Source organism: Typopeltis vanoorti, chromosome 1 (assembly GCF_054136105.1).
Source record: "Typopeltis vanoorti isolate ZY-2024b chromosome 1, IOZ_Tvanoo_1.0, whole genome shotgun sequence".
NCBI lineage: Eukaryota > Metazoa > Arthropoda > Arachnida > Uropygi > Thelyphonidae > Typopeltis > Typopeltis vanoorti.
In genome coordinates this window covers 174,055,870-174,068,763 of record NC_143549.1, presented here as the reverse complement: position 1 = coordinate 174,068,763, position 12,894 = coordinate 174,055,870, and the positions used below count along the sequence as shown (strand labels likewise).

Here is a 12,894-nt window from a genome sequence, read left to right as displayed (position 1 = left end):
AATGTAAAATTACAGATGAAGGAAGAAGGTTTAATGATGAATGGAACAACAAGTACTTCTTTGTTGAAAATGGGGGTAAGCCCCTTTGTCTTATTTGTCATAAAAGTTTATGAAAGAATATAATATCAGACGTCATTACGAGAATGTACATGAAAGCCAATACAAGGATGTGAACTGTGAATATAAAAAAAATGAAATGAATAAATTACAAGCTTCTTTGACTGCTCAGCAAAACATATTTAAAAAGCAAAATATTCATAATGAATCAGTTGTTCGTGCTAGTTATGGTTGCAGAACTGGTTGCAAAAGAAGGAAGGCCTTATACAGATTCAGAATTTATTGAACGGTGTTTATTAGCTGTAATTGAACAAATATGCTAAAGAAGACGTTATTTCAAGATATTAGTTTATCTGCCAGGACTTGTACAAGGCAATTAGAAGAAATCGGTACCAATTTATTTGAGCAGCTCAAATTTAAAGTGAAATCATTTGAGTGTTATGCTCGGCATGAATGAAAGTCTGGCATAACAGACACTGCACAGTTAATTATATTTATTCAGGGCATCGATAGTAACTTTAATCTTTAATGTTCATGAAGAATTGACCAGTTTGTGTAGTTTAAAAGGTACTACAACTGGCAATGATTTGTTCATAAAAGTAAAAGAAACTATTGGTTTTTTAGAATTGGACTGGAAAAAAATAACAAGTGTGACAACAGATGGTGGAAGAAATCTGTGTTGCTCTAACACCGGTGTAGTAGATTGAATTTAGGTTATGATAATCCAATGGTATTCCATTGTATCATTCATCAGGAAGCACTTTGTTGCAAAATTTTATCATCAATGAAAGACGTTATGGACATCGTGATATCAACTGTAAATTACATGTGATGCAACAGTCTGAAACACCACCAATTTCAAGAATTCTTGATAGAAATAGAACAGGACGCTATCTACTACTCAGCTGTTAGATAGTCAAGTAAAGGTGCTGTGCTGAAAAGATTTTTTAATTTACGTGATGAAATAGATATTTTTATGACGGAACACGAAAATACTGTCCCACAGCTATCGGATTGAAAATGGATTATGTCTCTCATTTATGGTAGATATTACAGCATACCTTAATGAACTTAATTTGAACCTGCAGGGTCAAGGTAAATTACTAACAGAACTGTTTTCTGACATAAAAGCTTTGGAAGGCAAACTATATCTGTTGAAGAAACATATGATGGAAGAAAATCTACATCATTATATATGTTACAAATATGCATCTACAGTTGGTTCGCAAACACAAAAGGAAACTTTTGTTGGTATTATTGAAGATTTACAAACGGAATTTTGAACAAGATTTGTGGATTTTCTTAAAAATAGCATCAAAATGCGATTATTTTTTAACCCTCTTAAAATCTGTGGCACATCATGAATGTTGACATTGATGATGTGCCAAACCAACTACAGATGGATTCCAACTACAATTACAACACAATGAAACATTAAAGAACGCATTTTCATTAGAAAATATCCAAAAATTTTATTGATGCTTACCCAAAAAATTTTGGGTAAACATTGCATTTGGAAGCACATACATTTGCAAACAAGTATTTTCTGTGATGAGTTTTAGAAAAAATAAAATTTCTTCTCGACTGACAAACATTTGCATGCTTCGATTCGAATTTGCTCCTTGGGTTATAAAAATCACAATCATATAAGTCACATTAAGCAGGGAGACAAAATATTGTGATGCATAAACTATGTTACTTTGTTTTTACGTGATAATAAGTTTTCATTGTTGTTTCATATCTTGTACTTTAAATATTTCTGGGTTTTTTAAGATTGATATAATAAAATTTGATAACTTAAGTATTTTTTCACTCACTATTTTATCTTAATTAAACGCTTGCAGTCTGATTATTAAAAATAAAAGTTGAATGTCGCCCGTGAGTCTGAAAAGGTTGCCGATCCCTGACAATCTGTATAATTGTCAAGTACAATAGTCTTCATTTTATATTTTTATGTGACATTCAAGTAAAATGGGAGAGTTTATATATAGTGAAATCCAGTTAACGCAGGATACATTCTTAGCATTTAGAGTTCTTAATGAATTGGTGCTGAATTGAGTCATTGTAACCTTATAAATAGGGAAAGGTGAAAACACAAATATGAATAGAACAGTATCAAACAGTTATTCAATGATATTATATACACTGAGTTGTTATTATTAGACACCTCCAGGAAGTCCGACTCATTGAGGGAGGGCACTTACTCTATAACTATCCATCTCCATCTCTCAACGTCATCCACCAATGCCATCTACTGTCCACCACCATCACTACTATTTTCACAGACAATCACAAACATCCATGCCCATGGTGGGAGTCAAACCCACAGCCTTTTGGCTGGAGAGCGGATACACTAACCACTCGACCAACCAGGCCGGTGAGTAAGCTGAGTAGGAAGAACACCCCCACCCGATTTACATATTCAGCACAATAATGAAGTACCATGTGATATCAGCATCATGTGTGGCTACTATAAATGGGCACACCTATCCCCTGTATATAATCAATAAATATTTGCCAGTAATGGAGAAACGTGGCGATGTAAGCCAACTTGACTCCAGGTAGATAGTTAGGTACTAGCAGGCAGGTGCCAGTATTTTGGAAACAGGATGTACCAGGACTGGATTAACCATGAAGAAACATCTAGCAGAACTCACATTGGTCAGCCATGCTTGGTTGATCCTAGAGGTGTGTCGGGTGTCACTGGTATCACAGCAGTGACTTGCAATAGTCGCATGGCTCACCCACTAGTATAACGGTGGGGCAGTTCGATCCATTTCCACATGAACCATACGGTGTACCAACAAGGGTTAGGATTGATCATCAATCAATTGATGATGACAACCAGGCATCACAAACAATGCCACACATGGGCCAAGAAACATTAGCAATGGATCCTTGACACATGGAAGATGGTCATCAGGAGTAATGAATCCCATTTCCTGTTGCCTTGCAGATGACTGGGTTCACATTTGGTGTAAACAGCATGAAGCCCTATATCCTGGTTGCACAGTTGGGAGTAAACAGATTGGTAGAGGTGGTGTTATAGTCTGGAGAACTTTTTCCTGGCATGCCCTAGGTTCGTTATCATCCCACAAACAATGAGTGTGAACACTACAGGGACCTATTAGTCGACCATCTTCATCCTTATCTGCATGAGATCTACCCTGATCACAGTTCTATCTTTGGACAGGACAAAATACCTTATCATCAGGCTCATACAACTACTGAGTGGTTGGAGTAATATAACAAATATTCGTATTGTCTTGTTTCCCCCCACAAACTGCCCTGAATGTACTCAATTGAACATGTGTAGGATGTGAGTACTGCTGATCCTATATGGAATGAGTGTGAACTGACGGAGTTGCTGCAGCAGACATGGGTCGAGTTATGCATGGAAGATGTTCAACATCTTGTGGAATCTGTTTTTAGGTGTCTGCGAGCCACGATTGCACAGAGAGGTGAATTATTAGGTGGGTGTTCCTAATGCAAATCTAACTCAGTGTATAATGTATTTATAGGTTTTTTTTTTTTTTTTAGATGTTAGATGAAGGGGATGAGTGTCTTCTGAGAGGTTTGGCACCTTGGTGATATAGCCATGAAGGGTCGATTGTCCCTTTTTGCTGACAAAGGAGCTCTCAGTAGCGAGATGTTGTTTCCATAACACCTTGTCTTGCTTTACAGCTCCACTCATGATTTGGATCATATTCTAAAAATTGGTCCATAATTTGCTTGATTGTTGTGATATTTTTATTAAGAAAATCTGAACTAAGTTCTCTTTGTCCATTATCTTCAGAATTAGAGGCTGAAGATTCTGCCTTGAACATTTTTCTCTGCCATGGGACAGCAGCAATTTCTGAACATCCTCTTTATTAATCTTCCAATCCTTCTTCATTAGCCAAGTCCACTTTGTTACAGATAATTGATTTTTCTTGAACCAAATTTCACCTATCTTCTTTCATACTCCATATGTGCATTTTTCAGTCACTCACTTAATTCCAGGCTATTTTGGTGTTATCTGTTGCATTCTCTCCAAAGTTGTTTGAATGTGAGGTGAAGATAACATGCCTTAAAATTTGATATTACTCCCTGATGTATAGGATCTATTAATGAAGTGGTGTTAGGTGGTAGAAAAACTACTTTAACAAGAATGGGTTTTAAGTTCATCAAAATTATCAGGGTGGCCTGGAGCATTATCGAGCATTAATAATTCTTTTGATTCTGTTTTGTGTTTTTCAAAGTTGGACAAAAATGAATGCTGAATCAATTTTGTAAAATGCATATCTTGACCCTAAACTTTTTTTTGTTTAATTCTCAAATCACTGGTGGATTTGATTTTAAAATTCCTTTCATTGGCTTTAACTTTGTCACCTTTCACGGTACTCCTAGCAAAAGGGTTGACAGATCTTTTCCAGCCTTGAAGCCAGTTGCACATTTTTCTTTGCAAAAAATAAAAGTATGGGAAGGTATCCTTTTCCAGAAAAGGCCCATTTGATCTATATTAAACTACATCATTATAGCCTTTAGAGTTGCAGGAAATTTTTGGGCTACCTTTGTATCTGAATTTCCTGATTCTCCAGTGGTATGTATGCTGTATATGTTACTACATTTTTTAAAATTATCAACTCAGTCTCTGCTAGCTGTAAATGTTTTTGACATTTCTTCTTGAATATGGGTAAAATTGTTTTTTGCCTTTTTACCATTTCTTCAAAAATGCGACTTCTTGAACAGGATACCTTTTGATGTTGAAAATTGAAGTCATAGTTGCAGAAGATATTTTGTCTGAATTGCTATTTTTTGCATCATTGATTTTTCACTTTCAATATTTTTTCTAGATATCATCATCATCAAATCCCTGACATGTACCCTCAAGGGGTGTACAGGATATGATAGTACTATATGAAAAATTTACATCATTACTAACTTCCTGTCTACAATTTTCCTCCAAATCAGTCTGTTCACTTGTCAAGACTCTGGTACTATCATTATCAGATCTTATATTTCTATCGTCTAAGTCACATTTTCAGGCACTTTTCTAGATATTATGGCTCAAAAAAAAAAACTCAAAAGCAATTGTATGTACTATTTAATAAATAAATGCATGTATTTTGTACCAAACTCGTCAAATTACCAAGGGAGTCAGTACATTCAATATTAACCTTTAAGCTGGAGAATTCTGGGAATTACCATTTTACCAAGCTTTTGAAATAGCAATATAATGAAACCACATTGAACAGGGTAGCATTAGTCAGGGTCTTACATAAATATATTTATTTATTTATTTTTTTATTTAAAATGGAGTACAATAAAAAAAAAAAACAGTCAGTAAAGAAGAGAGTATAGTTAAATAAAGTTTGAATTAAATTTTCACCAATTAAATTTATTTATGAACAAATTATTAAAAAAAAATTTTTTTTTAGTTTAGCAAAATAATTTTTGGACATTATTTTGTACTATGTGCTTTATTGAGCACATATTGCTGGGGTTCTTTATTGAGATTTGTACAATAAAGAACCCCAGCACTTTCTTTGAAAAGCCATTCAAATTTGTGGGATTATCTGTGTAATAATTTGTTATTCTTCCAGAGAATCTTGTTGCTAGTATTGAGGATACATATCAGGAAATTGATGATGATGAAAAGCATTATTTGAAAAGTATTTCATTAGAACAATAATGGAATTCTTTACTGCTGTGATGCTGAAAGAAAAAGAATGGAAGGGATAGAATCCTGATCTCCTCTGGACCCCAAGCAACTTCAGCTATTTAGGCATAGTTTTTAGTGAAGATGGCAAATTAAATATGGAAATACACAAAAGAAGAAGAAACAAAACTGGTATTATTGGTTTCGACTTTGAATGAATCTCTGTATATGAAGTAGGAAAGAAATCATTCAAAACACTAAACTAGCTATAAACAGTATGTCGTTGTTCAAATCTTTAACTTATGGATCTTAGACCCAGGTTAAAAAATGACAATTGATCTAAGGTTGGGCACCACAGATATGTGAGTTTTGAGAAAAATTATGGATGCGATCAGGTGACATCAATGGCAGAAGCATATTAAAAATGAAGATATTAGAAGGAAGTTGAGATTAACATTCAGGAATGTGTGAACAGAGCTAAAAACAGAATGGGGAAAAGAATGGTTAGCAAAGCAAGTGTTTAATGTCAGGAGAACTAGAGGAAGATTAAGGTCTCGGTTGTTGATGCAGTTAGAAGTGCCTTGAATTGAAATATAAAATCTAACAATATTATAGATCCTCACAGTAACCAAATAATTTGGAAAAAAATTGTTGATAGGAAATTAGTAATAATGTAAACTTTTCATGCAGTGCTATCTTAATATCCTGTATACCCCTTGACATTGCATATTAGAAATTTGATGGTGATGTAATTCTGAAATTACTAAAAAAAAAAAAAAAAAAAAATCTGTTTTTGGAAACTACAAAAATAAAAATGTATACTTTGAAATTATAAAAATAGAAATCTATACTTGAAAATGTACTTACTTATAATTTAACCTTTGTGACTTACTAATATTGGTTAAACAGGTAGCTCAGGAGAACATACACCTTACACTGCACAAGATGGCAGTAGCTTATGCAGTTGCACTTCACAGCATACAGAAAATTCTATTATTGGTGTATTTTTTTAGATAATTGTAATTGATACAGAGATAAAATTTTGTATTACAGTATTTTTTGACATGATTTATATTTCAAGTGAAATTTGAGATGTTTCCACATGACAGTATTGAGATTTCCTTCTATGTATAGTCATCTCTCATTATAGAAAACCCTATTATAGTGAACTTGCTCTCTATAATAAACTACTGATATGTCTTGCCCAAAGCCCCACTCCGTCACCATCAGTGTTATTCTTAAGGAAGTTTACTGTAGCTTACTGGTTTTCCACTATAATAAATTATTCTTTTATTCCCTATGAGTTGGATATAGCAAGGGTTGACATTAATTCCTTAAAATATTTATTAAATTTAGGTTGAAATTGCTTTAAAACTCTTATTTTCATTTTAGTCTGTGTGATAATATCGAAAATTTATAGATTTGGAATGTAATGATTAGGAATCTTCTTTGATCACCTTTGGATGTATGAGGTGATGAAGAATAATTTTTATATGTAACTGAAATACTAATTAATAATGTATTAATAGCCAGCATTAATAAATTAATGCTGGCTATCTCCTGTAGAATAGGAATTTTTAAGTGTGGTTGCAATGGAGCTAATAATGCTAAAACAGCAGAACCAGCTGACTACTTTTTTTTTCATTGTTCTATCCAGACAAAGAAATATGCGGATGTTATCATTCCACGAGGAGCTGACAATGAGGGTAAGTTCATCTTTCCTTAACACCATTTTTGAGAATTTTTATATTAACTTTCAGATCACAATGAAACACAGTACAGTAGTATGGTGTAGCACTATATGAAAGTGGTATAAAAATATTCTGGAAAAAATAAGCAAACATTGCATGTCAATCAAGTGAATGTTGATTATACATTATCTTTCTCCTTCCTGATTGAGTCAGAATTCTTCAGTATTTACAGATCTCAGTTTTTTACATATATATTTCAGAAGAATTTTTTACAGAATTACACTCCTAAGAATTTTTTTCACTTTATTTTTGACTATGTAATGGGTGGTAGATGATGTACTACAAACAGTGTATCATGCAGTGTTGACAGCGTATTTTGGCTTCCCTTCTGAACTCCACGGAAGTGTCATGTAATAATATGTGAAGCCATAATATCATTATCAACACAATAAGGTGGGTTATTCCCAAAATGACTCTTTCCATGTTTCTTTGTGTTGTTTTCAGTTTCGCTAGGGTTTTTTAGTTCACTACCATAGGTCATTGTTGGGAGTACATACTGGTTGTGGATATTTTTTTTTTAAGCAGTTTGGTAAACTGCTTAAAAAGAAATGATTTGTCCTATATATTTTTATGAATTACCTATTTCAATCTGCCTTTGATTTATTTCAATTTTTGTTCTGAAGTATTTCCACTGTACATTACAGAAGGCATATAATATATGCAATATTTATTTTTGTAAGTGCTGAAAAAAACATTACAATAGTATTATTAGTTTATTAAGTGTCGAATGATCAGAAGCTTTACTAAGGATGGAAAGTAGCCTTGTTTTGACAGGATATTGATCTGCATTCATTATTAGCTAACCGATTTAAAAAGAAATGGTAAAATTAATACTTATCTACATATTTTTGACTGTGCATTTTTTTGTGCATTCTCTGACTGTTATTATACAGGCATCCTAAATGTTAAAATGTTTAGGACCTTGCTTGATGAATCCACAGAGTCAGTAGATTTAGTGGGTTCTTCAGTGGATTGGAGGGGGGGGGGGGCTAAACATTTTTAAAAGCACTAACCATTATTTCTACAATACCTGGCATACTTTACTTTCAACTTATTCACTAACAGTGCACTTACAACTGACTGGTGACCCATCCACTCATTCACCAGTTCCAAAAAAATCTTGTCCTCACAATCTTGCTAGCCACACTCTTCCTTAATTTTTGGGAGTGACCCTTGGTTTTTCCTGCACTAGTCATGTCCTGAGAAATTTCCTTTTGTATCTGTCCTATAAAATAATTAAATAATTTCTCTGTTGTAACTCCCCTTTTCTGCCTATCAACCAGTTTCTGTAACCCACAGATCTTCAACATGCCTTCATAAGGAGCTTTCCACTGACATGCCATCATCTTAGTCATTTGCATCTGAATCCTCATCTCAAGAAAGCCAGCCAGATCAATGGACAGTAGTCCATGTGGTGCCTTATAAAGAGGTATAATAACCTTATTATCTCTTCTTGTCAGTGTGTGTTTTTCGGTAATCATCTAATATATGAACTATTATAGTCACTTTTTCAATATGTCCTCTGAACTTTGTCACAGTCCACCAGGACCTCCAAATCTCCAGTCTTGTCAGTATAGTATACAGCTAGCAACGTTTCTTCCTAGAATACATAACATTACACTTTGCCACATTGAACACAGCCATTCTCCTTTGTCCATTTTGTTAGTCTGTTTAAATCAACCTGCAAAATCTCTATATTTTTATTAACTATTGCTCTACTCAGTTTGGCTTCATCAGTAAACAACTGGAATATTTCCCTACATATAATTTCCTATATCATTAATATACAAATTAAATAACAGTAATCCAAGTAGAGAGCTTTATAGCAAACCACTTGCAGGCTTTTCCCTGAACTCTACTTCTCCATAAACTGCTCTCTGATATCTTTCAAGGAAGGAGAGCCAGAAAGGTATAATAATCTACAGAGTTAAGTTCTCTAATCTCGGGAACGTTTTTATATGCATCTTTAATTACTCTTCAAGAATGTGAAACACTGAAGTTAATAATCAAAGTACAGTATAATGTATCAAGCCCTTTGTATATAAGAAGCAAGTGATATATGTTCCAAGGAGCAAGACAGAATCTGCAGTGAAATTATTTTTATTGGAAATGAAGTTGGCATAGATGATAGAATTTCACATATTAGTTAATATCACTTCTCATACCTTTCCAAAAATATCCATCCTTAATTCTGTGCCAGATTCTCTGAAATCCTTGATGACCAGAAAAATCGCAGTCATAGAAAGTACAGCAAATGTATTAAAATTAAAATGTAAAAATCTCACTTAAATGTTTTGTTTTACAGTTTTATATATGCTTAGTGAAAATTTTATTTAATGAGGAATACTATTTAAATTAAGGGGATATTAAATCCCACATTATTTCAAAGCTGAATAAGAAACTCAAAGATAGAAATCCAAGAGTTTTATGCCGAATATAGCAAACTATAAAAGTTTCGGCAGATTGTAGCGTAAGCTAAAACACATGGTTCAATACCAGGGCAACTCGTAGCAAAGGTGGGTAAAGTTCTGATCACTATTCTTGGTATTTCCCATAATGTAAAACACATCTCCTAGGAGATGTATGATGTTATACATTATGGTGGAAGGTCACTACCCAGACCGGTTTTGACCTTTATTGAGGTCTCATTAGTGAGTAGGTAGACCAGATAATACTGAGATTATAGTGAAGAGAACTTATATACTTTGCTATACGAGTTTTGAAAAAGGTGCACCAATAAATTACTGAAATAAAGAGCCACTAGGCTTCACTTTGGCGATGTAAAATTATTTAAATTAAGGGGATATTAAATCCCACATTATCTGGTTTACCTACTCACTGATGAGACCTCAATAAAGGTCGAAACTGGTCTGGGCAGTGACCTTCCACCATAATGTATAACATCATACATCTCCTAGGAGATGTGTTTTACATTATGGGAAATACTAAGAATAGTGATCAGAACTTTACCTCTTTGCTATGAGTTGCCCTGGTATTGAACCATGTGTTTTAGCTTACGCTACAATCTGTCGAAACTCTTTTAGTTTGCTATATTCGGCATGAAACTCTTGGATTTCTATCTTTGAGTTTCTTATTCGGCTTTGAAATAATGTGGGATTTAATATCCCCTTAATTTAAATAATTTTACATCGCCGAAGTGAAGCCTAGTGGCGCTTTATTTCAGTAATGAGGAATACATTTTGTTATGTGAGAAAGTAATGTAAAATATATGTATATAGTATGTATGTGTTTGCATTTAGTAATACATTATATGCTTCATATTACTGAAGTCACATGTGATTAAGTGGTAGCGATATATGAGGGGGGGGGGTCTGGCAAGTTCTGATAAATCTAGAACAAAAATGTTATTAAAGCTACTGATATACTGTCTGCCCACAGTTGAGAGAACCATAGCTGGCAGAGTGCCAAGAAGAGTCAATTCATGTTGAAGGGCTGCTTTCTTCTCTGTCGCTGTATTAATTTTCCAACTATTATACAAGCAAAATAGTTACCACTTTACAAACTAGAATGTTCATAAAAGAAAATCTAATTTTCTCACATGTAATAATAAACAAACTCATCCCACGAAACAGATTGATTACCTATTATTGGAATGAATTCACTTTCTTCTGCCATGTGTGGAAATGTTGAGGGTTATCTTATCTGTGGTTGAACAGTAAACCATCAGTTGCGTATATCAAATGAAACATGTAGGTTAAAGGGTTTTAAGATATGTTCTTTCTTGGTTATCTCATTATTAAAACACTTAAGGAATAGAACAACGTAGTTAAGAATATAAATTAAATTAAACTTTAATAAATATTTTCCGATATTTCGGCAACGTCACGTTGCCATTTTCTAAAGGAACTTACAAAAAAGTTACGTGCACATAGGCACTACAACACAGAAACTGGGAATGAAGAGATGAAGCTATTGTTCTCCTAACAGTCCTGATGGTGCCCTCTAGCGGGCTAAGTAGGCGTTCTTGGCCGTTGGGCTGAAGGTCTGCAGATGTAGGCCTCCCAAATTTGGGGCAGTAGCATACAACCAAATTTGTTGAGGTTTGGAGAATTTCTTAGGGTGGAACGGATAAGGGATGCCAATTTTCTGTAAGGTTTGTAACAGGAGGTCAGGTCATGTTTTTTTAAGATTTTGGTAATCTTTTCCGAGGTGCCTCGGATGTAGGGAATGGTGATGGATTTAGAGTAATCCTTGTTGTGTGTGTTGGGGGGGGGGGAGGGGATCTGTGGTTTGTAGGTTCTAATATTTTTTGGATTTTTTTGGGGGGGTAGCCATTGGCTGAGAAAGTGTTGAGGATGTGATTTAGTTCAGTGTTTAGGGACAAGTCGTTTGAACAGATTAGTTTAGCCCTGTTGTATAGTGTTTTCACTACTCCATATTGTTGTGAGAGGGGGGGTGGGATTGTTGATGAATGTATCTGCCTGTATGGGTGGGTTTTCTGTAAACTGAGAAAACCAAGGATCCATTAGGCTGGCGGGTGACTAGTGTGTCTAGGAAAGGGAGGCTGTTGTTTTCCTCTTTTTCCACAGTGAATTTGATTCTGGGGTGTTGGTTGTTTAAGTGTGTTAAGAAGGAGAGAAGTGTTTCAGAGCCATGTGGCCAAATAGCGAACACATCATCAACATAGCGAAGCCATATGGTTGGTTTTTGTGGGGCAGAGGCTAAGGCTTTTTCTTCAAAGGTCTCCATAAAGAAATTGGCCAAGGGTGGGGAGAGTGGTGAACCTCAGTTGCTTTAATATCGTCTTTGTTCTAGGTGTTTATCAGAACATCTGTCCCCCCTTCTCCCCCATAAACGAAACTTAAATATAGTTATAAGTAGTAAACTTGCTTACCATATGTTGTGATCCTTAAGGAGTTACATGAAAATAATGCTGTATGTATATTATACAGCTGTTAGTTGTTGATTTTAGAACAGCTATCTCTGGGATAACAGGAATACTAGCCAGCAAGGAAAGAGAGCCAAAAAGGTATAATAAAGTACCCAGTTAAGTTCTTTATTCTTGGAAGTTTTTGGCATCTATAACTACTCTCCAAAGAGGAACTGTGAAGTTAATGATTGAAGGACAGTATAAGCTATCAAGCTTTCATAGATTAGTGAGAATATTCTGTACTTAATGAAAAGCAAGTGATATATGTTCCAAGGAGCAATATGGAATCTGCAGTTGGAAGTGTATTTGAAACTGCTCAGTTAAATGTGTTCCTGTTCTGAGCAATTATTCATTATGCCCTATTTTAGAAAAATGAGGGAAAGATGCATTAAGGAAACTTGCTTACTGAAAGGGGACATATGCAAGTATATTAGTTAAGTGAGGCCTTTTAACTTTGTATTCAAGGAATTTTCTTTCATATTTTTACTTTATATTTTTATGTCTAATTTTTAAAGGAATTATATTTTTATGTCTAATTTTTAAAGGAAATGAAT

The 12,894-nt window shown here is 34.3% G+C and overlaps 1 protein-coding gene across 4 annotated transcripts in view; it reads left to right on the top strand.

The window, feature by feature from the left end:
* LOC150110652 (uridine-cytidine kinase 2-B-like) overlaps positions 1–12,894 on the top strand; it is a 169,617-nt gene that overhangs the window by 92,052 nt on the left and 64,671 nt on the right. For all 4 annotated transcript variants that reach the window (XR_016549005.1, XM_090400023.1, XM_090400045.1 and 1 more), the window contains one exon: positions 7,356–7,404. Coding sequence is in view for 3 of the 4 variants with exons in the window: in XM_090400023.1 (XP_090256149.1) it covers positions 7,356–7,404 (49 nt within the window). In the remaining variant the exon portion in view is untranslated. The remainder of the gene's footprint in view (positions 1–7,355; positions 7,405–12,894) is intronic.